The following is a 26043-nucleotide window of genomic DNA, read 5'->3' as shown; positions in this document are numbered from 1 at the left end:
CCTCGGCCAGCTGCTAACCTGCCCCATCCCTCCCCCCCCAAGAGGCAGCACCTGTCCCCCCACCTGATGGCCCAATCCTTCAGCCAAGGAAGGAGAGCAAAGGAAAGGGAGGGGAGGGGAGGGGAGGTGAAGGGAGAGAGGGGAGGAAAGAAGGAAAGGTGGAAAGAACAGGTCACTGGACTCCCACCTCAGGCGTGGAAACGGACTACGATCCCTTATTACTTGGAAGAACTGAGTGGACGATGGGAAACACTTCAAATTTAATACATGGTGGGGGGCACCTGGCCGGCTCAGTCGGTTAAGCACCCAACTCTGGATTTCAGCTCAGGTCACGATCTCAAGGTTCATGGGTTCCAGCCCCACACCCAGCCCCTCACGGACAGTGCTTGGGATCCTCTGTGTTCCTCTTTCTCTCCATGCCTCCCTCTCTCTTTCTCCATCTCTCAAAATAAATAAACTTCAAAACAAAAAACACGGTAAATCCCACATGTGGCTGAAAATACGTAAGAGAGTGTAACGACCTCAGTTTATCAACGGAAGCAAGCATGACAGAAAATGCTTCCCTCCACGGTGATGGGGTTGGGGAAATGTATTCTATCCAGAAATAGAAGTGTAAGTTTCCAGTGGATTCACCGCTTAAGAAAGAGTCAGATTTGAACAGTGTCTTTCTCCTCCTTGGAAGGCTCACTCACAAAACCAAAGCAGCCCCGCGGGGCGCCTGGCTGGCTCCGTGAAGCTTGGGACCCCGGACCTCTGGGTGGGGAGTGCCAGCCCCACGCCGGGCGCGGAGATCACTTCAAAACCAAAATCTTCCCACAAAACAACATAAAACCAAAGCGGCCCCCGGACTGATGTTCACCGTGTACAAAACCGGCCCAAAGTCCCCAACACGCTGACCCTGGCAGAGAGCCTGGGGTTTCAATGCCCACAAGCACGGTGGGTACACGGGGTTACTTTTCAGTCACCAGAGTTGTTCCCTGCAGGAGGGCGAAGGTCCGCCGACTCAGCCTGTTGGCCACCCCTCTCCACTCCCGGGACACATGACACGGTGGCCACGGGACGCCCAGACTGGCAGCGCTGTCCCGGGCGGGCGGAGGGGGGCTGGCTGTCTCTGGGGCTCGGGGAAACTCGGTGGGGGTGGGGGTTGCTCAGGTCCGGACGTTTCTCGAATCCCACCCTCATTCTGTTACAACCTGCGCGTCTTCGGAATGTGAGGCATCCTTCAGGAAAAAGCACGAGGACTGAGACCCAGGCACGGTCACGACTCACTGGGAATGGAAACAATGCTCCTGAAAGTATTATTCCAGAACCGATGCAGACATGATCCACACCAGAGAACGGGGCTCCGGCACGTGCGCGCGCGCCTGGCTTCTGAGAAACGAGCCCGCCATCAACTGATAACAGATCGACTGCTGACACTTGGGCCCACGGCGAAGTCACAGTCGAGTTTGGACTTGCAGGTTGGCAGCGTGTGAAGACACATCCAGCCCCAAAGAAGACATCTGGGGAAGGACGAGTCGTTGGGCCCCAAGAGCACGTGGAGAGCGAGGCGGCCGAGGGGGACACCCCGAACCTGAGATCCGAGACAGGTGGAGCCCACGATTCGATTCGGGGACGCCGGCTCCCGGGTGTGGGTGCCCCGGCCTCGGGCCCCCTGTCCTCTCTACCGGAAGTCCTGGTGACCAGCCCTGCCCCCACCTGGGCCCCCCCGCCCCCCGGCCCAGCCCCGGGCTGCTTCCCTGCTGTGGGACCTTGGCTGAGAGGGTGCCCCACTCTCTGCCTCCCTCTTCTCCTCTGAACACTGGGGTGCTTGCAGCCACCCCCACCCGCCTCGCAGCTGTCCGGCCTCCCTGTGTGAGGTCCTGGCCCCCAAACTGCGCCGCCCCCTGCCACCCCCGGGGTGCCTCACGTGGTGTGGGGATGGAGAGAGTCTGGGAGGCCTGGGGGACAGTCAGGTGGCAGATCAGGTTCTGAGTCTGGTTGTCTCCACCCAGAGTTTCCATTCTGGTCTCTGCCCCAGGCCTCTTCCCCCTGGAGGGTGGGGGGTGGGGGGCAGGAGTGGAGGCTGGGAGGGGGTGGTGGGGGTGGACAGGAGGCCTGCTGGGCTGCTGGGAGGGGGTTCTGCTCAGGGTGGCTGCCCCACCCTGCCTCTTCCTTACCTTCCAGAACCTTCTTTCAGCATTCTCCCTCTGACCCCACCCTTCCCATCCTGGATTCTTCTTCTGGAATCTTGGACTATGGAATCTTGGGCTGTGGGCCTGAGTGGAGGATCCCACGTCGCTGCTCCTGGGTCAGGGCGCGGCTGGGTCCCAGGACGGCCCCCCTCTGCCTCCCCTCACCCAAACCTGGCTGGGAGAGCGGCAGCCATTCTGGGAGGAGGAAGGAGACATGGCGTTGAGGAAGAGAAGCAGACAGGGCCACCCGGGAGGGAGAGAGAGTCCGAGCCAGAGGGCCAGGGAGAGACACCAGGGCATTCCCAGGGACAGAAGAAACAAGGCGGAACCCGCCAGAGTTGAAGAAGGGCAGAGAGACACTCACCCAGGGATTGCCCGGCCGTGCGCCTTCGGGCAAACGGCCTCCCGTGTCTGAGCCTCGGTTTCCTGGTCTGTGAAGTGGGGGCGAGTGATCCCCTTCCCCGCTCGGCTAGCGGTGAGCGCTCGGGGAGGTCCTGTGTGCGCCAGGCGCCCAGGACCTCAGACCAGGCGCTGGTGTCATTCCTTATTCGTCTTTCAGGCGCACTTGAGGAGCCCAGACCGTGTACCAGCCGCTGCTCTAGGCCCCGGGAGACGCGGCTCATCAGGCACACGTCCTGCCCCCCAGAGCCCCGCGGGCACAGTGTTGTCCTTGCCGGGGTCACCGTCACGCGAGGGAGCGGGAGCTGGAATTTCGGTGGACGCGTCCTCAGCCCAAGGCGCAGGTCCCAGCCTGGGAGAGAGGGGCCCCCGCTTCCAGCCCCGGGTGGGCCTCTCGGGGCCCCACATGTCCAAGATAAAATGGGCAAAGACCCTTTCCCCTGTGCCAAGCGGCAGGGACATGGCCGGGATGGATGGTGGCCCCCTGGGTGCCCTCTGTCCTTGGCGGTTCGTCCTTAACTGTCTTCAGGATTCTTAGCTCAACGGAGGGGGCGGGCGGTGGACTGGGAACCCTCAGTGAGTGGAGGGAAGTCCCGGGCCCAGCAAGAAGGCGCTGGGCCGCCGGGTGGCCCCAGGGCCAGGGTCTGTGCCAGGTGTGGGCGGCGGGTGTGGAGATGGCTGGGGGTGAGTCAGCGGGGCCGCCACGCCCTGCTTCTGCTTCTACTTAAGGTCCCAGCAGCCATACCCACCGCCACACCTGTCGCCCCAGCATCCCAGCCATGGCGGGAAGCTCTGTGAGTGCCTTCGGGGGGCGTCGGGGCCCGGGGGGCTTGGACCCAAGGCGGCACCGGACTCGGGGAGGGGCTGGGCCCGGCTGAGGTGTTCCCGCTGGGAAGGACAAAGCGGGTGCCAGGGTGTGCTACCAAGGGTCTGGGCTGTGGCTCCCGGGTGGACCCAACCCATCCCCACGCTCCCATCTGCCTCTCTGGATTCTCCCTTTCTCCGTTGATCCCTCGTGGTTGGCTCTCCCACTCTTGGTCTGGCTCTGGCTCTCTCTCCTTGGTCTCTGGGCCTTTTCTTCTCACGGATTCTGCCGATCTGGGTCCCGGATGCTTTCTGCCTGGGGCCGACCCACGTGTGTCTCTCGTCCGCGCCCCCGGTTCCCTCGGACTCCCCGCCGCTGAACCTGCAGAACGTGCCCCACAAGACGTCGCTGCCCGAGGGCATCCGGGTGGGCACCGTGATGAGGATTCGCGGCGTCGTCCCGGAAAAGGCCGGCAGGTGAGACCCCAGGCCCCAGAGGTAAGGCTGGGAGGTGTCCAGGCTCAGCTGGCTTGGCTCGGACTTCTTGCAGCCCAGACACGAGGGCACCAGAGCCACCTTGGCCCACAGGGTCTTAGACTCCCCGGGCCATCGCTGACCTTCTGGAATCTGAAGTCTTCACTTACTTGTCCCGTGACTGTGTAGCTGGGGTCCCTACGTCTCCCTAGGGATCTGGGGCTTCCAGAGCCATCCCAGGGCTCCCATCTAGAGTCCTATGGCTCCCAGTCTGAATGCCAGGAACCCTGGAAAGAAGTCCCGCGACCTGGAGGTGCCCTGGGCACCTGGGAGGCCGAAGCGGTCGGTCGTAGGACTTCCGGGTCTGGGAAGGGCAGGCTTCCTGGGAATCTGCGGTGCCTGCAAACGTGCGGGCCCGTGGTGCTGTGCCCAGCCCTCTGGCAAGGGGGATGCCCTAGGAACAGAGAGCACCCCGGCCATCGGCATCGTGACTCCACGGCAAACGTTAGAGGCTTTGGAAATGAGGGGCGCCCGGGGCCATAGCATAGTGACCCTCGCTAGGTGCATGCGGGTCCAGGGTCCCTGTCCCTGGAGCCTTTGGACGCCCTGGACGGTGGGTCCCTGGCCAGCAGCCCACAACCCTTCCCCCTGTGGCGTGGGACGTTCCTCCCGTGCCTATGAGTTGGAACGGCTTGGCGGTGGGGAGTCCTGACCATTGGTCCCTGATCTTGGTAGGGTGCTTCTTGGCCTGTGACCTTTATCCTCTCCTCCCTGCCCCCACTACCAGGTTCTATGTGAACCTGCTGTGCGGCGAGGGGCCGGGCGGGGAGGCTGCCCTCCATTTCAACCCGCGGCTGGACGAGTCCACGGTGGTCTTCAACAGCCTGGAGCAGGGCACCTGGGGCCGGGAGGAGCGCGGCTCAGGCATTCCCTTCCAGCACGGGCAGCCCTTCGACGTGCTCCTCATCGCCACCGAAGAAGGGTTCAAGGTGAGTCCCTGCCACCCACAGGCGCGGGCGCCCAGACCCCCCGCCCGCCTGCAGTCCAGGCAAGCCAGGAAGGCTCTTGGTGGAGGTGGGGAGCAAAGGCCCGGCCAAGGCGGGGCCCACGTCCGGTCCGTCCCTCTTCTTCTTCCCCTGGCGCAACCCCACGTGTGCCCGAAGGCAGGGGTGTGGCCGTGGCAGGGGCCGGGCGGCCAGAGCCCAGCGCCCAGAGGGTGGGTGGCCCCTAGCGGGAAGCGGGGCCCTGGTGTCCCGGAGCAGGGGCCAGGATGGCTGGGCGACTGGGCCGGGACGCGCGTGTCCGCGGGGAGTGGTCGCTGCACAGCGTCCAGCACCCAGGCCCTTCCCCACGTTCAGTGCGAGCGGCCGGAGGGAGGCCGTGGACGCCGCCGGCGGGGCCGTAACAGCCACCGCCTTAAGCGCGCGTCCGCGCCAGACAGGTGGCCCAGGTGAGGACCACGACAAGAGGTACGGCCATCGGGGCCCATCTCGCGCCCGGGGACTCGGGGCCCCGCGGCCCCTGACGCCCCGCCCCCGCCCCCGCCCCCTCGGCCCCGCAGGCGGTGGTCGGCGACTCGGAGTACCACCACTTCCGCTACCGGATCCCGCCGGCGCGCGTGCGCCTCCTGGAGGTGGGCGGGGACCTGCAGCTGCAGTCGGTGAAGATCTTCTGAGCCTCCGGGCGGGCGGCGGAGTCGGGGGTCGGGGGTCCGGGGTCCCGGGCGCGGGAGGGCAAATAAAGTTTCAGCCCGCGTGTGTGCGCCCCGTCTGTGCCCGGGTGTCCTTCGTCTGGACGCGGAGAGCAGGTTCAGAGCGGGGAAGACGCTGACGAAGGGTCACAGCGATGCCGCGGCCGGGGCGGGAGTGGGGCCCCGCGGCCTGGGAGGGCAGTCTGTGGCCGGGACGCCTCCGGAGGGTCGCGATCGGGTGCGGGTGGGCGTTGGCTGGTGTCCAGCGGCGCTTTGCGGGGCGGCCCGGCCCGGCCCGGCGGTCGTGCGGTGGGGACAGCTGATGGGGGTTTGGAGGGGGCTCAAGCTCCCCTCGGTGCCCCCTCTGCGGAACATCGGAGCTCCGAGCCGCTGCGTCTGCAAACGGGCGAACGAGTCCCCGCACGTCTGGTCCCTGAGACCCCGAAATGGTGGGGACGGTGCCTGGGCCTGTGCGGGCTCCCCGCGCCGCTACCCCCCTCGTCTCACCTCTACCCCGGCTCTCCCGCCTGGGGTGCGGGGAACGGGCCTGGGCGGGGTGGGCGGGGCAGCGGATGGGGCGTCGCCGGCCTCCCAGCTGTGGCGGAGTGGGGACAGGCTCCCGCCCGTGTCCCCGGGGCAGACGCGCACTGAACCGGCACCTCCCGGAGGAGCTGCGTGGGGACGAGTGGGGGGTGTGGCGCGGTGCGGAGGCAGGGGGACACCACAACCAGGCCTCACGAGCCCCACATCCACTCTTCTCCACCTGTGCTCACAGATGGCCCCGGGCCCTGGCCCTGCGGTGTGACAACCAGGGTTCTGAGTAGTGGGCCCTCACGCAGACGCCCAGTCAACCCCCACTGCCAGGCGATTTTCTAGTCGAAGGTGACTACTCATCACTTAATGGCTATGGGTGGAGGGAAGTCGTGACTCCGCGATGCGACAGTCGCCAGGCTGGGTCCGTTATTATGAGATGGAGACCCGGCGCGCTGGCTGGTCCCCCACTGCGGCTGGGGCTCGGGTCCGGGTCTGGGCAAGTCTGGAGCCACGCCCCTGGAGTGTTTTGCCCGTAGTTTCCGGGCCGGCTTCCTTGCGAGGGACACGTCGCCTCCTTGCGGCCTGTGTCGAAGTTGCCCCGCTGGCAGTCGGTACTGGAGGTAGGATTACCCTGGTTTCGTCTGAGGATGCAAAACTTTGTGGGACTTCCAAATCTGGGCGAATTCGAGTCCTTTCAGCATCTGAACTTTTTCTGTACTTGAGATCTTCCACCTGCAGCAGCCCCTCTTCTTTCTGGGCCCTTCTTTGTATATTTTGGGTGGTTCTTCCTCTCCCAGTGGGAGACCTGAGAATATCTACAGCTATTGGTACACCAGGGCTGTCTGTTAAATGAACTAACTTTTATTTTGTCTGTGTCGTGTAATTTTGGAACGTTTAAGAATTTTTTGAGGGAGCCTGGGTGGCTCCATCGCTTAAACGAGGGACTTCGGCTCAGTTCATGATCTCCTGGTTCCTGGGTTAAAGCCCCGCATCACGCTCTATGCTGACAGCTCAGAGCCTGGAGCTATTTCGGATTCTGTGTCTCCCTCTCTCTCTCTCTGTCCCTCCCCAGCTTGTACTCTTTCTCTCTCTCTCAAAAAGAAAAAGAAAAGAAAAGAATTTTTTCAGTTCAAATATGTGTATATATTTAATATAGAGACCATATGATTTAATTTGTATGTATGTTGTGAAGAAGGGGCCCAACTTCATTCTTTTGCACATGGATTTCCAGTTGAAAACACTATTCTTTCATCATTGTATTGTCTTGACGCACTTCTCAATATTTGATCATAGATGTATGTGGTTTTTTTTCTGGAATTTCAAATCTATTCCATTTATCTACACATCTGTCCTTATCCTAATAATACCATCTTGATTAGTGTGATTTGAGTCCTTTAATTTGTTCTTTTTCAAACTTGTGTTAATATCGAGTCCCTTGCTTTTCCATACAAACTTTATCTTTTTAACGTTTATTTATTTGTAAGAGAGCACAAGCGAGAAAAGGGCAGAGAGAGGGGGAGAGAGGATCTGAAGAGTGATCCACCGCTGACAGCAGCCTGATGTGGGGCTTGAACTCATGAACCTTGAGATCACGACCTGAGCCGATCGATGTCAGACGCTCAACCAGTTGAGCCACCCAGGTGCCCCTTTCCGGATAAACTTCAGAATTTCCTTGTCAGTTTCTGAAAAACAAAATCAGCTGTGATTTTGATAGGTACTGTAGACCAATTTGGGGAGTATTGTCATCTTAACAATATTAAGTCTTTGGATCCATGAACATAGGATATCTTTCCATTTACTGAGGTCTTCTTTAATTTCTTTCAACAATAGTTTGTAAGTTTTAGTATACAACAGTGCCTGAATCCATTTTATTGTTTCTCTGATTCTCTAATTCACTTACATTTACTTTTGTGTTTATTATTTCTTCCACTCACTTTGTTGTATTAAAAACTTCTATATACTTAGTTTACTGTGTCATTCTTTCTTATTTAATAACAACATAACTTAATTCTATTAACATAGCTCTGATAATATATTCTATGCATTATAATTATATGCATTTTTATTTTTTTATTTATTAAAAAAATTTTTTTTAACGTTTTATTTATTTTTGAGACAGAGAGACAGAGCATGAACTGGGGAGGGTCAGAGAGAGGGAGACACAGAATCTAAAACAGGCTCCAGGCTCTGAGCTGTCGGCACAGAGCCCGACGCGGGGCTCGAACTCACGGACCGCGAGATCATGACCTGAGCCGAAGTCGGCCGCTTAACCGACTGAGCCACCCAGGCGCCCCTATATGCATTTTTAAAAATGTTTTTCATTTATTTTAAGAGAGAGAGAGAGAGAGAGAGAGAGAGCAAGTGGGGGAGGGGCAGAGAGGGAGGAGACACAGAATTCGAAGCAGGCTCCAGGCTCTGACCTGTCAGCACAGAGCCTGATGCGAGGATCCCACTCACGAACTGTGATATCATGACCTGAGCTAGGTCATGGACAGAGCTAGGAGGCTGGGGCTTCAGGCTGCTACATCTCTCCGCTGTGTCCCTCACTGGATGTGCCCTCAGTCACAGAGAACGGCTTCACCCAAGGTCATGCCCCTCCCAGGGGCTGATCCCTGCCAGTGACTGGATGGTCCTGGGAGATAAAACGGGTCCTGATCCCACTGCTTCAACTGGGGACAAGCAGTAGAGTGGCCACCCCGGCTCCAAGTCTCCTCATAGCATTGTCTGAGGCTTATCTCAACCAAGTCGTCCCTCAGCCCAATCCTGCCCCCCTCACTTCCTTTTGGGGGTATCGCCTCAGGGTCCACAAGAGCCTTTTTGCAGGCAGTTCTTTGTCTCTGGGTCCGCTTCTAAGGAACTCAACCTAAGACACAGGACAATACAAATACATGTGTCATTAAGGTATGCTCTAGGGACCCTCAGGTGACCTAAGCCGAAATCCGCACTTCCAAAATAGCCAGCATGCGGTGAAAAGTCCGATAGACAGTTACTACAAGAGCTTCAACTATTTACCTTTGAGAAACACAAGAGACTCCATTAATTAGCATGACAAATGTTAGAAGTGGGTTTTCATTTGTGTATCGAGTGGCTTATTAATGATTAACTTAGTAGGGGTGCCCTGGCTGGCTCAGTCAGTAGAGCAAAGGACCCTTGATCTCAGGGTCATGCGTTCAAGCCCCACGTTGGGCATAGAGTTTACTTAAAAAAAGAAAAGTTAATGTAATGTGTGTAAAAATGGGCTGTTATTGGTGAAGCTGGTAACATGCAATGTTGGCTCAAATATTTCAGATACTCCCCACCCTTGTTTGAGCAGTATGTAAGAATCCAGTGAACCTTCAGGGCGCCTGGGTGGCTCAGTTGGGTAAGCATCCAACTTCAGCTCAGGTCATGATCTCATGGTTCGTGAGTTCAAGCCCCGCATCCTCAGTGAGGAGCCTGCTTGGGATTCTTTCTGCCCTTCCCCTGCTTGTGCTTTCTCTCTCTCTCTCTCTCTCAAAATAGAATAAAACTAAAACATTTAAAATAATCAAACAAAAAACAATAACAGAATCTACTGAACCTTCATCATTCACCTTCAGGAATGGTGCCCAAGGCATGAATTCTAAATCATCCTGTGATCGCTCGATGGTTCCAGAAGGACCCTAGTTGCCTGGTTAGCTCTATGGCTAACTGAATGGTCCTCAAGGGTGTGGTCAGGTGCCCCTGAAATGAACCTTTCATGAAAGGTGAGTTCAGAGCACTTAGAAGGATAGCCTGTGGGGACTTCATCAAAATTACATCAGGGGCGCCTGAGTGGCTCAGTCAGTTAAGGGTCCAGCTCTGGATTTCAGCTCAGGTCATGACCTCATAGATCGTGGGTTCGAACCCCACATCAGGCTCTGCGCTGACAGTGCAGAGTCTGCTTAGGAATTCTCTCTCTCACCTTCTCGTTGCCCTTCTTCTGCTCGAATTCCCTCTCCCTCTCTCTCTCAAAAATAAATATACATTTAAAAAAAAAAAACACCTTATAGGACAGGTTGCAAAGCTATTTTTGTTCCTACCTATGAATCATCGTCAGCGACCGCTCTGTCTCTGGCTAGTCCAGACGGGGCAGGTCTTCGCTCTGCACCCCGTCGGGGTGGCCTTCGTTCTCCAGCACACTCGCCTCTAGCCTCGGTGTAAGCCCAGTATTGTGTTCAGATCTCAGCTCTCCCCAGGGAGGGATCAGTAGCTGCCAGGAATTGGAGGTAGGACTTTCCCCTCACACAAGCTCACTACTGGGTAATTTGTTACAAGAAAACCTCTCAGAAGGAATTCTACACATGGGAGAATATTAAACAAACAAAACCAAAAACCAAAAAACAAGCCCTGCTCTGGGCGCCTGGGCGGCTCCGTCGGTTGAGCGTCTGACTTCAGTTCCTCGTCATCTCACGGTTCATGAGTTCGAGCCCCGCGTCGGGCTCTGTGCTGACAGCTCAGAGTCGGAGTCTGCTTCAGAATCTGTGTCTCCTTCTCTCTCTCTCCCTGCTTGCTCTCTCTCTCTCTCTCTCAAAGAAATAAACATTTAAAAAATTAAAAAAAAATAGTAAGCATTTGCCATTTGTTATGTGTGTAACAGGTACCTCCTGCACCCGGGAGTGGGGCTTTTCCTTTTCATGATAGTGTGTTAGATATATATATATATATATATATATATATATATATATATGTCTTAATGGCTCAAGTGCAGCCCTAACTTGGTGAAGCAAGAACACTTTGCGGGTTATGTAAGGGGTAGAAATGGAAGAAACTAGTACCTGATCTCTTACTCCATAGGGAATTAGTGTCCTGGGCATGGTTGCAGAAATCATGCCCGGAAAATTGGAAAGGTTTCTTTTGGTTTCTAGCGACAAAGAAAAAGTCCGTTAAGTTGAAATTAAAACTGGGGAAAAGAGAGGGGCAGAATTTCTTGGCTCCTTGAATGTAAAAGTCTGGCTTCAAGCACATCCGCATTGAGAGACTATGCTCATGGAATCTTTCTCTCCCTGTTGCCTGGAGGTGCTTTGCTCAGCGCTGTCCTCATTCTCAGGACGGGTCTCAGGACAAAAGTGGCCGAGGTGGAGTCTGGCTGCTCGGGGTTTCCCTCCCGCCAGCTTCGCGGCCCCAGAGAAAGAGAAGCCACAAGTCCCGAGTCTCCCAGGAATATTAGGGGGTGTGGCCAGGGCTGCGCTGCTCCGATTGGCTGGTTTGGGTCAAACGCCCCTCCCTGGAGCTAGGGGGAGGGGCCAGCCGTCCTGGAGCCACACGGCTTGAGACTAAAGGACCCTTGGATCCCCAAAACGTATTGGGGGTGCCGATTCCAGAAAAAGCGGTGGAGGATACTCGGCTCCCAAAGCAACAGACGTCCAGGACTCTGGCATCAATGCGTTTTTCTTTCGTTGGCGGGGGAAGGCGTATCTGGGACCCTGGACGTAAGGAGGGAGATGGAGAATCAAGCGAACTCTTGTTCGTGGGATGTGATCAGAGCCTTGCACCAGGGCAGGCAACCGGCAGGGAGCTAGGAAGAGCTGTGGCCAGCGGGGACCTGCGGGGACCTGCGGACGGAGGCCAGGAGGGGCCGGGCAGGTGGCGAACGGTCTGTGATCTGACAGGCAGTCTCCACAGGCAGTTTCCTGCTCACTGCCAGGTGTCAGTCAGGTTTTATTCAATGCTTCCTCCTACTGTTAGTAGTAGTACTTGGGGGGCAAACAGGGGAAAAGGCTGTGACCTCTCGGTGGGAATGGGGGCCTCAGATGCACTGGGAACAGCTGTTTCCTGAGCATCCACGTGTCAGGTGCTGCTCTGAACATGTCCCGCGGGTTCACTCATTTGCTTCTCAGACAACCTTCTGACGTTAGTCCTATTATTATCGTTCCTGTTGTAGACATGAGGAAACTGAGGCACAGAGAGGTTAAGTGACTTGCCCAAGACACACAGTCTGTAAGTGGCATGAACCCCAGCCCCTTGACTCTTAACCCTGGCAGGTGTTCCAAACCACTGTCACCTGCCTCACATGGCGGGGGGGGGGGGGGAGTGGGTGGCCTTAGCAATTCTACAGGACGGTACCCTGTTTTATGATCCCTTTTTGGTGGCCACACAACCAGGGGCTCAGACAGTGTCTTTCGGTCCATTCGGAAGGAAGAATACCTGAGGACTCAGGGACATCTCTTGCCACAGAGGTGACAGTGCAGGGGACCCCCGCTGGGGGTAGAAGTCTGCCAGGACCCAGACTGGTGAGTTTGTGGCCTCTCAGAACCAATTTCTACCACTTCTTCCAAAGGCTCCAGCTTCCTTTTGGGGAAATATCGCTCCACTGGACCCTGAGCGGCGCGTGGGTAGGGTGGGGTGTCACGGTCACGGTCACGGTCACGGTGGGCCCACCTCCCGACCCGGGGCAGGTAGGTGCAGAGTGGGCCCTCCACAGTCAGCCCTGTGTGGGGCAAACAGGCCGAGGTCTGCCTTGTCGGGGAAGGGGGAGACAGGGTCCTGGTGGCCCAGGAGGAGTGAGCCAGAGGGGGCCCGGGGTCCACCGTGGGTGACTTGAGAAGCTACAGGGGCAGAGAAAAGGGTGGTGAGGGACGGACTGGGAGGCATGCACCAGACAGAAGGTACAGAGAGAACGAGACACCCCAAAGAGATACGGAGAGAGGGATGGAGACAGAGGGAGATACAGACAGAGACACAGATATAGTGACAAAAACCAAAACAGAGCTAAAAACAACAACAGCGAAAATAAAAGCAGAGGAAGACATAAAGGAGACAACAGAGATGGACAGAGACAGAGACAGTGAGGCCGAGACAGAGAAGAGAGACACCACGGCAGAGAGAGAAACCGTCTGATGGAGAGACGAGGAGAGATGGAGACACGCAGGATAAACACGCCGCCCTCCTCACCCCTGCGGCCCCAGCTCCACAGAGGGAGAGGCAGGGACGAGATGGCAGAAACACACCCCCACACTGACCTCCTTCCAGGACTCTCCGTCCCTCAGCTCTGCCCGCCTTCCCTCCTGCTGTTGGCCAAGCCCATTAAGTTTCTGGCCCAGCCACAACTGAAGGCCCCACGCCCTGGGGAGGAAACCACAGAAGAGGCGTCCCCGCTGCCTAGCACCCCAAACCATCAATTAGTATTAACAAGGGAAGGCTCCTCGCTGCCTAAAGACCCCCATCGGAGCTCTGATGGAGGGGAGGCCCCACCCCCATGACTCAGGAGGTTAAAGGGCCCGGGGGCCAGCCTGGGAGCCCAGAGTGTCCCGATGGCGTGTGGCAGCAGGAGGGTCACTATCCAGCTGGTGGACGAGGAGGCAGGGCCTGGAACCAGGGGCCCGAAGCCCTTTCGGGGCCAGAGATACGAGGCAATCCGAGCAGCCTGCCTGGATGAGGGAATCCTGTTCTGCGATCCTTACTTCCCTGCTGGCCCTGATGCCCTTGGCTACGATGAGCTGGGGCCGGACTCGGAGAAGGCCAAAGGGGTGGAATGGCTGAGGCCCCATGTAATGTGTGGCTGGGGGCTGTGGGGGCTGGGCCGCTGGGTCTGAGGGAGGAGGGGGCTGTGGGGGTGCTGAGCTTCTGGGTCTGAGGGAGGAGGGGGCTGGGAGCCCCGGATACGAGGAGGGCTGGCTGTTGTGACTCCCGGGTCTGGCGAGGCCCAGGGAAGCCGAATCCCTGTCCACGGGCTTTACAAGCCTCTCCCGGGGTTGGAGGCGCTCATTGCCCTGGAGCAGTGAGGGCAGGAGGGGACCCAGGCATCGGACCTCTCAGTTGCTCCTTCCCTCCCTTTCCTGGCTGAGGCCTGGAATCCCCCAACCCCCCCCAGGAGTTTTGCGCCGAGCCCCAGTTCATCTGTGAGGATATGAGCCGAACAGACGTGTGTCAGGGGCGTCTAGGTAAGACCACTGAACCCCTCTGGGGCCCCCAGAGCTGGCAAGTTGCAGCTGGGACCCTGCTGGCTCGGGCCCTGCTCTCCCCCTCAGGCTCTCCTCTCCCCACGCCTCAGTCTCCCTCTTTCCAGGCTCCCCCAGTCCTCATCTCTCCCCCCAGGTAACTGCTGGTTTCTTGCGGCCGCTGCCTCCCTCACTCTGTATCCCCGGCTCCTGTGCCGGGTGGTGCCCCCTGGACAGGGGTTCCAAGGGGGCTATGCAGGTGTCTTCCACTTCCAGGTAAAGCTCAGGACCTCTGTTCATGCCTCAGTCTCCCCCACGGTGACATGGATGTCACCGTTGACACTGTCCCCTTGGGGCTGTAATTCATGGGCCGGTGCGGCAGGGCTTGGGGTCGGAGGATGGGGTCCTTGGAAGCCTGGACCCTGCCCTTCTCTCACCAGCTCTGGCAGTTTGGCCGCTGGGTGGACGTCGTGGTGGACGACAGGCTGCCGGTGCGTGACGGGAAGCTGATGTTCGTGCGCTCGGATCAGCGGAACGAGTTCTGGGCCCCGCTCCTGGAAAAGGCCTATGCCAAGTAAGGACCCAGCACACGTCCCACCCCACAAGGGGTCCCCGGAGGCGGACGGCTGGGACCCTCTACACAGCCCGCCAAGGGTCCCCAACCACGTCACGGCTCCCAGGCCCCTGAGGTCACACCATCCCCTGAGGGCCTCCAAATTATCAATACCTCCCTCTATCCACATTTCACACAAAACGTTCCTAGAGACCCACCAACACTCGCAATTCCTCAGGATCCTGAAATCTCCTCTCTCGGGCCCTGGAGCCACCAGAGCTAAGATCTCCCCCCTTGGGGGACCTGAGAATCCAGAAAAAAATCTCTCCTACTATACTGGGAAGCCCAAAGCACCTCCCAAATATTGAGTGGAGTCCATGGAACCCTCGATCTTTGCTTTTCTCCACCCTGTGGCTCTGAAATCCCCCACAAGCCCCATAGAGATCACCCCCAACGCAGACATCTCCCAGAGACTCAGAGTTTCAGACACGGCTCCCGGGATGCCCAGAATTCTGGCAGAGCTCTCCTGTGATCTCCCACATCACACAGTCTTGTGGCCCAGGGACCACAGGTCCAATCTCCAAGGGCTTCCAGACTGTGCCACAGTCCCCTACCCACCTTGGGAGTCTGCAGATGTCAGGGTTGGCCCCCTGGACCCGCACACCCCAGGGGACCCCAGGTCCCGGGGCGGGGACGGTGCGTGAGATGCTCATACATGCCCGAGACGTTCCCACCCCGGACCTGCCCCCACAGGCTCCACGGCTCCTATGAGGTGATGCGAGGCGGCCACATGAATGAGGCCTTCGTGGACTTCACAGGCGGCGTGGGCGAGGTACTCTACCTGAGGCGAGACACCCCAGGCCTCTTCTCCGCCCTGCGCCATGCCTTGGCCAAGGAGTCCCTCGTGGGCGCCACTGCCCTGGTGAGAGAGTCAGACCCCCATGGGGACCCCCATCAGGACCAGGGCACAGTCAGGGCTTGAGAGGGGTGGGGGGGGGGTGGACTCCTGTGCCTTCTTCTCTGTTCTGTTCACTGTTGGCTGGTCTTTCTCACCCATCCAACTCCGGCAAGTCAAAAGGAAATGTATTTGCTCTCATAACCAAACGGGCTTCAGGCACAGCTGAATCCAGGTGTTCATCCAGTGGATGTTGAGAATGTGTTTCTCTATTCCTGGTTCCAGATTAGTTTCATTCCTGGGCGGGCATTCCTCTCATGGGCTCCAAAGGGCTCCCACAACTGTGGGTCCCTCCTACCACGCCAGCGGTTTTTATTATTATTTAAGTGGTTTTTAAAAAAAAATTTTTTTTTTTAATGTTTGTTTATTTTTGAGACAGAGAGAGGCAGAGTATGAACAGGGGAGGGTCAGAGAGAGAGGGAGACACAGAATCTGAAACAGGCTCCAGGCTCTGAGCTGACAGCACAGAGCCCGACGCGGGGCTCGAACTCACGGACCGCGAGATCATGACCTGAGCCGATGACCTGAGCTGAAGTCGGAAGCCTAACCGACTGAGCCACCCAGGCGCCCGCCCCCGCCCCCACTTTTTTTAAGGCAAAGCCTCTTTCTGAGAATTTCAGCGAAAGTCTTAGGATTGACTTTCGTGGGCTCAGCTTGAGTCATACGTTCATCTGTGACCCCATCACATAGTCATTCGCTGAACTGGTCTAATTCCTTCACTCATTCATTTGCTTAATCCTGTGCTCAGTTACTGATTCCCGGTCCTTTGGGTTTCCCTGCCTCTTTCAGTCTCTGGCCTGCATCTTTCTCTCTGTCTACGTCTCTGTCCTCTCCAAGTATTTTTGTCTCCTCTTCCTCTTCCTCTCTCTCCTTCCCCTCTCGCCTTCGCTCCCCCATCTGACGCCCTCTTGGAGCTCTGGTTGACTCCTGCTGTGGTGGCAGGAGAAGGGGGTGGGGGCGGCAGAGAGGAGCAGCCACTCTCTTGTCCCCCCACCGTGGCCTCAGCATCCCCTGTCCTCCGCCCAGAGTGATCGGGGCGAGTACCGCACCGAAGACGGGCTGGTGAAGGGACACGCGTATTCAGTCACGGGCACATACAAGGTGAGTATCCCCCGCGAACGGGCTACAGGGGTGCCTCGGCGCCACCGCCCACGGATGATGCCGTCCTCAGGTGTCCCTGGGCTTCACCAAGGTGCGGCTGCTGCGGCTGCGGAACCCATGGGGCCGCGTGGAGTGGACCGGGGCCTGGAGCGACAGGTGGGATGGATCCGGGGTGGGCGGGGGGCTCGGACCCGCCCGCCCTCCCCTCACACCCCAGTCTCCCTAGCTGCCCACGCTGGGACGCGCTCCCCGCCGAGTGCCGAGACACCCTGCTGGTCAAAAAGGAGGATGGCGAGTTCTGGTGAGGAGCCCAGCCCAGCCCTGCCTCTGGACCAGCGCCAGGCCGACGGGGCTCAGGGAGGGGGCGAAGCCTGCTCGAAGGGACATGGGACTCGTTCACGGGGACGAGTCTTAACAGCTAGAAACTGTCCATATGGTGGTAACTTCGGGGTTGGGTTCTATCTGGGGGAGTCGAGGAAGAATTCGCAGTAATATTAGGGGAACTGGGAAGAGCAGTAATCTTTGGAGGGCTGAAGGGGGCTGGCTAACATTTAGGGCCATTGTAGGAGGCTTGCTGGTGTTGGGGGCATTTTAAGGGGCTTAAGGATACCAGCTGCTGAGGGCCCAAGGGTCTTGATGTTTGGGGGCTGAAGGCAGTTTGGCAATATCGGGGAGGAGTGTATGGAGCTCGGTTGTCTGTGGGGCATTGCCGGGGACTTGGAGAGATCCGGGGGAGCTGGGGGGCTCAGCGATCTGGGGTTCCTTCCGGAGACGCGGTACCATCTGGTGGACTGATGGGTACTTGGCGATGTTTGAGGAATCGGGGAGGGTTGTGGTTGGGGGGGGTCATCCTGGGGTCTTTGGCAGACGGGGGCCCCGGGGAGGTGGCGGCTGGGGAGGACCTGAGCGCTGGCCACCCGGCAGGATGGGGCTGGAGGACTTCGTCCGATGCTTCAACACCGTCCAGGTCTGCTCGCTGAGCCCCGAGGTGCTGGGCCCGAGCCCAGCGGGGGGTGGCTGGCACATCCACACTTTCCAAGGCCGCTGGGTGCGGGGCTTCAACTCTGGCGGGAGCCAGCCTGGCAACGGTGAGGCCTGGAGGGCGCCCCAAGAAGCGAGCAAGGGGGGGAGGGCTGTGGCAGGCCGGGTGACCCCCTCTCTCTCCCGTCCGCTAGAGACCTTCTGGACCAACCCCCAGTTCCGACTGACGCTGCTGGAGCCCGATGAGGAAGAGGACGATGATGAGGAGGGGCCCTGGGGGGGCTGGGGGGCGGCAGGAGCGTGGGGCCCTGCGAGGGGTGGCCGCATCCCCAAGTGCACCGTCCTTCTGTCACTCATCCAGCGCAACCGCAGGCGCCTGAGGGCCCAGGGCCTCACTTACCTCACCGTGGGTTTCCACGTGTTCCAGGTGGGACCCCAAGGCTTAGCGGAAGCAGCAGGGGACAGGCGTGGAGGGGCTGGGAAGGCTGAAGGGGTGGAGGTCAGAGACAGGACAGAGCCGAGGGCATGGGGGTGGGGGGTGGGGAACGAGGGGCAGGGAAGGTCGCCGAGGGCGCAGACAGGAGCCGGGTCCAGCGGGGGTCGCAGGTGGGCTGACGGGACAGGGACTGAGGGGCAGGGGCGTGATGATGGGGGAATGGGAAGAAGAGGGAGGTGTGGGGGGCTCTGACTCGCCCCGTTCTTCCTCCTTACAGATCCCCGAGGAGGTGGGTCGCGGCGGGGTCCCCCAGATCCCGGCCCCCGGGGGCTCGGGCACCCGGCGCCAGGGCGGCGGGCGGACAGCGTGACCGCGGGCGGCCCGGGTCACGGTCACGATCGCGCCGCATTGGCCCCGCAGCTGCTGGGCCTGTGGGACTCCCCGCGCAGCCGCGCGCTCCTGCCCGGCCTGCTGCGCGCCGACCGCTCGCCTTTCTGCGCCCGCCGCGACGTGAGCCGCCGCTGCCGCCTGCGCCCCGGCCACTACCTGGTGGTGCCCAGCGCCGCCCGCGCCGGCGACGAGGCCGACTTCACGCTGCGCGTCTTCTCCGAGCGCCGCCACACCGCCGTGTGAGCCGGGGCACCCGGACCCGCCCTCGGGAGCCCCAGGGCCCCGCTTCCCGGGACCCCCGCGGGGATCTGCCCAGGGCCCCAGACGCGGGGGGGGGGGGGGGAGCATCCCCTCCCCCACTTTCCTTGTGTCATTTGCAGGGAGATCGATGACGTCATCAGCGCCGACCTGCACGCCCTCCTGGTGAGGGGCTGCAGGGGATGGGCACTGCGGGGGCAGGACCGGGTGGGGGTCCTCTGGGCCGGCACTAAACTCCACGCCACCCCCACCCTGCCCCACAGGTCCCCTACGTTCCCCTGGAGCTGGGGCTGGAGCAGCTATTTCAGGAGCTGGCCGGAGAGGTGAGGATGGGGGGACCGGGCAGAGGGAGTCCACCCCTCCCCTTGGACACCGACACCCCCCCGCCCCCACCATCCTGGGTGTCTCATTTTGCTTTAGTTTCTCCGTCCCTCTGTGCTTAAATCTCCTGACTTTCTGCTCTCAAAATGCTCACAGCTCTTCCCTGCCTCAGGGCCTTTGCTCAGTCTGTGTACCTTTGCCTGGATGGCCCTCTCTCCCTTCACACCCCCTGCCCGGGCTAAAGCCTCATCTTTCTAACATGCCCTTCTCTGGAAGCTCTCCCACACTCTCCCCCCGGGGCTGGTCAACTGCAGGCCTGCTGTGGACTCCAGGGGCCCAGTGCTTCTGCACTGCAGCCCTGTCTGCTCTGGGGACAGGTCTCTAGCTCTCCCTGGACCATGAGCTCTCTGTCACTGCGGTGTCCCCAGCATCACCCAGCATGCTAATTTGGTCAGCCCCCAGCTGTGCTGTGTTGTCGAATGGCCTGAGTGAATGGCCTCACACCTTCTCTCTCCTTGAGCAGGAGGAAGCACTCAGCGCCCCTCAGCTCCAGACCTTATTAAGCATCGCCCTGGAGCCTGGTGAGTTGGGGACCGGGGTGGACCCCACGGACCCCCCATGTGTGTTAATTCATGATGCTGCCGGGAGTCAGGTCACGGGAGCCCTGGACTCAGCCTGACAGCGTCTTCCCACGTGTGGGGCCTGTGGCAGGACTGAGGCCACCCCACTCAAAAGGACCCCCTTTCTCGAAGGGAGGCAGGGGGCGTAGCTGCCACGAGGGGACTTGGAATCCCCTTGCCTGGGTTCACACGTCGGCTCTGCCAGTTCCCGGCGGTCACTTGGCTCTCTGAGCCTCAGTTGCTGGCGTGAGGACAGCGGTAGGGGATAGCGGCAGTCCCCAGCACTCGTGATGACGGCCAGCTCACAGGAAGTACTCGGCTTCGTTTGTTTCCTGCAGCCAGGTCCCACGCCCGGACCCCTCGAGAGATTGGGCTCAGGACCTGTGAGCAGCTGCTGCGGTGTTTTGGGGTATATGAGGGGGGCAGTGCCTGGACAGGGAGGATGGGCATGCTGGGGCCCGTGTCCCCCTTCTGGGGACAATGACTTTAACCAGATGCCCCATCCCCAGAACGGGCAAAGCCTCACCCTGTACCACTTCCAGCAGCTCTGGGGCCATCTCCTGGAGTGGCAGGTAAGGGGGGGAGGGTTGGGGGAGCCACCTCCTCCCGGAAGGTAAGGCACTTTTACTAACGAGGACATAGGTGCCCTGTGGGCTCGCGGGGCCCCAGGGGAGGAGAAAGTGGACCACGTCATACCAACGTGGAGGGACGACTTGGAGGGATCTGGCCTTGTCCCACCTGCCCTTCTGTGGTCCCTCCAGGGGCACTAAGTGGCTCAGGGGTGGAAAACACAGGCTCTGGTCCTGGTTTGAAATCCCGGCTCCCAGGTCGGCCCCCCTCTGGCCTTGCGACCTTAGGCAAGTCACCTCCCCTTGAGGGGCCTTTGTCTACCAGCGGGAGGTGTTAATTCCCGCCTCTCCGGCCCCGGGAGGAGGGAGTGGTCCAGGGCCTCCCTGTGCCGAGCCCTCTCGAAGCCCCTGGTGGGTGGAATCCGTCTGGCTGTTACTAGTATTCCCATCTCACAGACTGGGAAACGGGCTCAAAGTGGTAGAGCTGCCTGCCCAGGGCCCGAAGCCAGGAAGAAAGGGAGCTGGGTGGGAACCCAGGCTGACTGGCCTCCAAGGTCCCCTTTCAGGGGGCTTGGGGGGCTCGGGGGGTGGGACTGACCCGTGCCTCCCCGCCCAGGCCACATTTGACAAGTTCGATGAGGACGCCTCTGGAACCATGAACTCGTACGAGCTGAGGCTGGCGCTGAATGCGGCAGGTGTGTGCAGGGGTGCCACGGGGACGGGTCTGCTCCCTTTCCTACCCGCTGTACTCTCGCAGGCCTGGCTGCCTGCTCACCTTAGTTTGCTGCCAGCTCTTGGCCGGGAGTGGATGCCCTCGGGAGACGGGGCGCGAGGGGGGATGGGCCTGGGAGGGTGCTGGGGGCCTGGAGCAGGGCCTCCCAGAAGGGGAAGAGAGGGGAAGCCTGGGAGCCCGTGTCTGACGGGCACCGGTCCCCAGGGCATTGTGGTAAAATGGCCCATATTCCCCTGAGTTTGGGCTGGAATCCTGCCTGTATTTACTCCCTGGGGGGCCTTGGGCACCTGAGTCCATCTCCTTGAGGGAGTCTCCGTGTAAAATGGCCAGGACACAGGGCAGCTGGGAGGAGCCTGCAGGGCTCAGCGCTGGGAGGAAGCTGCTTCTAGTTACTGCCCCGGCAAAGGTTTAGGAAAGGCTGGCTTCTTCCAGGAGAGGAACAGCCTCATTCCCTCTGTGTAGCACAAAATCCGGCCCGAGGGGGCGGAGCCAGGGAGTAAGGCTTTCCCTGGGCTCTGAAGCAAGTTAGGGATGTGTGTGTGTGCGTGAAGGGGCTGGGACCAGAAGGGAACTCCCTGTCGCCCCCCCCCCCCCCCCGCCGCCCCCCTCCCCAGGGCTCATCTGCCACAGCGAAGCCCAGGGTGAGACACGGGGGATGGGAGGCAAGCCTGACCGCCTGTGACCCAGTCTGAGAGGCAGGGGGGCCCTGGGGGAGAACCTTTGAAGTCCAGAGACATGCAAGAAAAGAGCCCAAGCGGAGGGGAGATGGAGTCAGATAGAAGGCTGGGAGGTGTGGCACAGAGACAGAAATGGAGTCCCGGGCGGACAGAAGCAGAGGCGAGAGCAAGGGGTGATGGAGGGTTTGTGCTGTTCGTATTACTGGGCCTCTCGTCCGTGCCTGGTGTTAATCTAGGCAGAAGACTGATAAAGCGCTCTTGCGGGTGGGGGTTGACGTTCTGGTGCCGCAGACAGGCGACGAACAAGATCATCTGGGTCAGATGGTAACACATGCTATGGCGGGAAAAGAAAGCAGGTGTATGTGTGTGTGTGTGTGGGGGGGGGGGGTGGTGGTGGCCTGGGACACATCGGTCAGGGAAGGACCAGGGTGCTAAGGGAGACTGAACCTCGGGGACACAGGACCAGGTGTGGTCTAGACAGAAGGGGCAGCCTGTGCAAAGGCCCTGAGATCAGAGCGTGGGCCCCGCTGCAACAGCTTCAAGGGGCCAGGTAATGGACATGAGAGAGGGGGCTGGTGTGGCCAGAGGAGGAGGGTGGGGAGATGGCAGTGGTCAGAGAGGAAAGATCAGTGGGGTGAGAAAGCAAAGCTCTATGAGGCCTCATGAGGACCTAGGCTCTTGGAAAAATCGTTTTTTTAATATGTAGGAGAGGAAGGAGATAAGGCAAGTGTAAGGTCAGGGTATGTGGGGGGCTGGAGCCAAGAGCAAAGGGAAGGTCCCACTGTGTATGGAGGAGGGAGCGCCGGGGAGGGGACCAGCAGGAAGCAAGCTCCAGGGGCCCCTGGATATGGTGGGCGGTCTCGGGGAGGGAGGTCAGCAAGAAAAGCGACCTGGTGCAGCTCAGCCGCACTCTGCGTGTTCCCCGGACACCTGCTCTGCTTCTGGCCCTGTGCCGGCTGACGCTGGGGGTTTGGTGGTGACCGGAAACCCTTCCCTTACCTCCAGCAGCTTCCAGAGCCACCAAGGACAGGGACAGCCCAGAGGGGTCAGGGTGGGGACGGGGTGGACACAGGGAGCCAAGGAGGTGCTCCACGCTGCAGGCGGGAAGGGCGGGGGGATCGGAGAGGGCTTCCTGAAGGAGGCGGCACAAGGCTTAGGAGCGTTCTGGGCAGAAGGAACATCGCGTACCAGGGAGGCAAGACAAAGCGCAAAGTCCAAGTGCAGGAGGGGTTGGAGGGGTAGATGAGGCGTGGTCTGCGAAGGCCACTGGGCGGTTAAGGACAATGGGGGCCCTGGGGAGGGGTCGCAGGGACCTAGTGAACCACGTGAGGGGTTTCCCAAGCGGCAGGGGATCCCGGGCAGGACCCCACACCAGGCAGCACACGAGAGTGGCCAGAGGAAGCAGTCTGCATGAGAGGTCAGTAGGAATGTGAGGGGGCAGCTGAGGGGTTCTGGCCTCTTCTTGGGCTCTCCCACCTCCTCCGGCCAGGGTCCCCCCTGGCTCAGGGCAGATGAAGGCCGGGGGCTGTGGGAGGTCACACTGCCAGGGTGGGGCTGCAGGCCCCCGACCTCCTCCGGGCCGTTCACAGCACCTCACACAAGGTCCAGCAGGTGATGGCACCAGACAAGCGTTTCTTTGGTGAACGAAGGCACAGAACAGGGGGCAGAGATGGGCTTTAGGAGGCAGCAGAAGCCCATGAAATTGTCCTCAGAACTGCGTTTATGTGGCCACGTGGGGGAAGGGGGAGCCGTCCTGCAGCCCTGCCACGCGGAGGGTCACCTGACCTGCGACGCAGTCTGTCAAAAGCCTATTGAGATGTGTCATCAGAGGTGATTTTTATCAGGTGATTTCTAAAGTTTAGAAATTGCCTCTGGTAGGAGTATGAAGAGAGGCTCTGTGCGGGACTGACGACGTTTTGCTGCACAGAAACATCCTCCAGGGTCCATTAGCAGAAACTCACCAGAATTTAAAGAACAGTAAGACTGACACACAGTCGTTGTGTGCCGCTGTTCTGAGCTCTACGTGGGGCATCTTCGCACAGCCTTGCGGGGTCGGGGCCGTCCCCGTCCCCGTCTGGCAGAGGAGGAAGCTGCGGCACGGAGAAGTGAAGGGAGCTGCCCGCGGCCGCACGGCGGGGACGAGGCAGAGCTGGGGTTCGAGGGGCGGGAGCAGCTCGGTGTCTTCCCCGGGGAGAGTCGCGGTGGGGCGCGGCGCTGAGGTGGGGCTCATGGGGACGGCCGAGGCTCAGCGGTGGCCTCCCCCAGGCTTCCACCTGAACAACCAGCTGACCCAGGCCCTCACCAGCCGCTACCGGGACAGCCGCCTGCAGGTGGACTTCGAGCGCTTCGTGTCGTGCGCAGCCCAGCTCACCTGCATCTTCCGTGAGTGCCGCCCGGGCGCGGGTGGGCCAGGGGGAGGAGGTCTCCCACGCGCCACGGCGGGTGCTCAACCCGCCCTCTCCGCACAGGCCACTGCAGCCGGCAGCTGGAGGGAGGCGAGGGCGTCGTCTGCCTGACCCGCAGACAGGTGAGCCTGGGCCGGAGGGAGCGGCTCGGGGCGGCCGGGTGGGCGTCCTCCCCGGGGACCTCTGCCTCGAGCCGGCGGTCCTCTCTCCCCCAGTGGATGGAGGTGGCCGCCTTCTCCTAGCAGCACCTGCGGCCAGAGGCGAAGAGCCGCCGGGACCCCCTCCGCCTCTGCCCGGCACGCGGGGCCGGTGCTCTGGCGCGAAGCGGCGGTTCGGAGCGTCGCCGCGGGAGCCAGCCTGCCCGGAGCGGCTTCTGGCTCCAGTGCCCACCAGCCGGGCGATGCTGGCCACGCGGCTCCCTGCACCTCTCTGCGCTTTGCTCTCCCCATCCGGACGCGGGGATGGCGACGGCACCCTTCTCGCGCAGGCTACACGACTTAGCGCTCGGAGCCTGGCAAGAGTGGGTCCCCGGGTAGCACCCATTTTTACAGTCACGGGGACGGGGATCTCCCAGGCCCAGCCTTGCTCTGGGAAGAGGTTCTCCCGTGGCTCTGCTAAGCAGAGAACGGAGACGGGAGACAGAAAAAGACAGAACACCGTAGGAATCCTTCTGAAAAATATTACATGTTTTATTATCCTGTCCCCAAGAAGGGTGGTTTATCCAGAAACCGAGAAAAAAAAAAAAAAAATCAAATCAATCAGAATAAACTCAAAAATGGGGAGGGGGGAGGAGGGGGAGGGAGAAAAACCCATCAACTAACAGGCGGCCAGGCCAGCAGCCCACCCTCCACCTCGGGAGGGTCCCCAGAGACCCATGCCCAATGACAGACGGCAGAGAGGAAAAGCAGGAAGGGGCTGGGGGAGGGCGGCAGATCAGCTATGTCTTCATCATGAGAGCAGAAGGCGGCAAGGATGTGTTGCTAGGTGAATATATATTTATATAATAAATCCGTAAGTTAATAAAGTAAATAGTAATTCTCTGAAAGTTTTTAATTCCTTTTTTATAGGTTTTTCTTGTGTGTGCATTTTTTGTTTTTGTTGTTTTGTGGTTTTTTTTGTGTTTTTTTGTTTTTTTGTTTTTGCTTTTTGGTCCTTAGAAAAATCTGAGAGATATACATGTCTGGACAAAGCAAGGTGGGGGCTGGCTGGGGGTGGGGGTGAGAGGCTGGTCTGCCCAACCCTACTCCTCCATTGCAGAAAAGGAGGGTGCTGAGTTGCACCCCCTCATCTCCTGGCAATCGCAGGTGAGGGGAGAGGGAAGAAGGGAGCAAGGCGGGGTCCTCTTTCCTGTAGGGCAGCTGTGTCGCCCTCTGCTGGGCCCACTGCAGGGCCCACGGCAGGCCAGGGCGGTTCCTGGACAAGGCACGTAGGGCTTTGGCCTGGATGTGGGAGGCCTTGAAGGGACCTCGTGGTGGTGGTGGTGGTGGGTGGGGGTAGGCAAGGGGAAGGGACAAAGTGTGGGGGGCATTCCTAGGGCCTGGAGGGGACCTGTTTTGCTGTGGGAACCCACGGTCCCCTCCACATAGTTAAAAAACAAAACAACACATCATATATATTTACCAGACCAGAAGCGCTGACCCCGAAAGTCTCCCTCACCTCTATGCAGGGGGAGGGGGCCAACAGACAAAGAGAGAGGAGAGAGCCTGCCCCAGCCCCTCCCTGCCCACCCCACCCCCACCCCCACCCCACCCCCCGGAAAGAACTGACAGAGTGCTTTGCATAGATACAGAGTCAGAGGAACAGGACCTGGGAGGCCCCCGCAGCGGGGAGAAGGGCGGAGGGCTCCCCCAGCCCCTCCTGGAGGCCGTGAGGAGGGGGCGTTCGGTTGGGGTTTCTCCAGTGGGGGCCTCACAGGTCACTCTCTCCGTACAGGGCTGTGGAGAAGGACTTATAGTCGAGGGCGCCAGGCACAGCGTCAGGGCCCTGGTACGGCGCCATGCGAGCGATGCAGTACTCGGCCTGGTCGGGGGGCAGTTCTCTCCGCAGCTCCTCGGCCGTGATGAAGTTCTAGGGGTGGGAGGGTGGGACGGTG

At 59.9% G+C, this 26043-nt stretch overlaps 3 protein-coding genes across 16 annotated transcripts in view; 2 read left to right on the top strand and 1 right to left on the bottom strand.

Moving 5' to 3' along the window:
- The first annotated feature begins 2768 nt into the window (after window positions 1-2768).
- Window positions 2769-5621, top strand: LOC128313159 (galectin-7-like). The gene is made up of 5 exons (XM_053209960.1): window positions 2769-2917; window positions 3303-3367; window positions 3766-3854; window positions 4639-4840; window positions 5413-5621. Exons 2-5 carry the CDS (start codon window positions 3353-3355, stop codon window positions 5524-5526), a joined length of 420 nt encoding a protein of 139 aa, XP_053065935.1. The 5' UTR covers window positions 2769-2917; window positions 3303-3352; the 3' UTR covers window positions 5527-5621.
- Window positions 5622-11053: 5432 nt separating this feature from the next.
- CAPN12 (calpain 12) lies at window positions 11054-24763 on the top strand. Of its 10 annotated transcripts, none has more exons than XM_027044637.2 (22): window positions 11054-11504; window positions 12211-12305; window positions 13886-13955; window positions 14110-14228; window positions 14393-14526; window positions 15259-15427; window positions 16487-16561; window positions 16632-16717; window positions 16788-16862; window positions 17486-17649; window positions 17737-17969; window positions 18256-18267; window positions 18399-18607; window positions 18749-18791; window positions 18890-18949; window positions 19471-19528; window positions 19906-19976; window positions 20077-20139; window positions 20753-20831; window positions 23812-23928; window positions 24015-24073; window positions 24197-24763. In XM_027044637.2, exons 1-22 carry the CDS (start codon window positions 11456-11458, stop codon window positions 24485-24487), a joined length of 2331 nt encoding a protein of 776 aa, XP_026900438.2. In that variant the 5' UTR covers window positions 11054-11455; the 3' UTR covers window positions 24488-24763. The 10 variants fall into 10 exon arrangements, 9 of the variants coding, with proteins under 9 accessions (XP_026900438.2, XP_053065955.1, XP_053065957.1 ...); XM_053209980.1 differs by having other exon boundaries at window positions 11054-11719; window positions 12215-12305; XM_053209982.1 differs by having other exon boundaries at window positions 11054-11719; window positions 12215-12305; window positions 13860-13955.
- ACTN4 (actinin alpha 4) overlaps window positions 24617-26043 on the bottom strand; it is a 70627-nt gene continuing 69200 nt past the window's right edge. For all 5 annotated transcript variants that reach the window (XM_027044635.2, XM_027044631.2, XM_027044634.2 and 2 more), the window contains one exon: window positions 24617-26018. In XM_027044635.2, the coding sequence (XP_026900436.1) occupies window positions 25860-26018 (159 nt within the window). In that variant the 3' untranslated portion in view covers window positions 24617-25859. The remainder of the gene's footprint in view (window positions 26019-26043) is intronic.

This window comes from Acinonyx jubatus, chromosome E2, assembly GCF_027475565.1.
Source record: "Acinonyx jubatus isolate Ajub_Pintada_27869175 chromosome E2, VMU_Ajub_asm_v1.0, whole genome shotgun sequence".
NCBI lineage: Eukaryota > Metazoa > Chordata > Mammalia > Carnivora > Felidae > Acinonyx > Acinonyx jubatus.
Note: the sequence above shows the minus strand (reverse complement) of the source record. Positions and strands in the feature narration are given on the sequence as shown.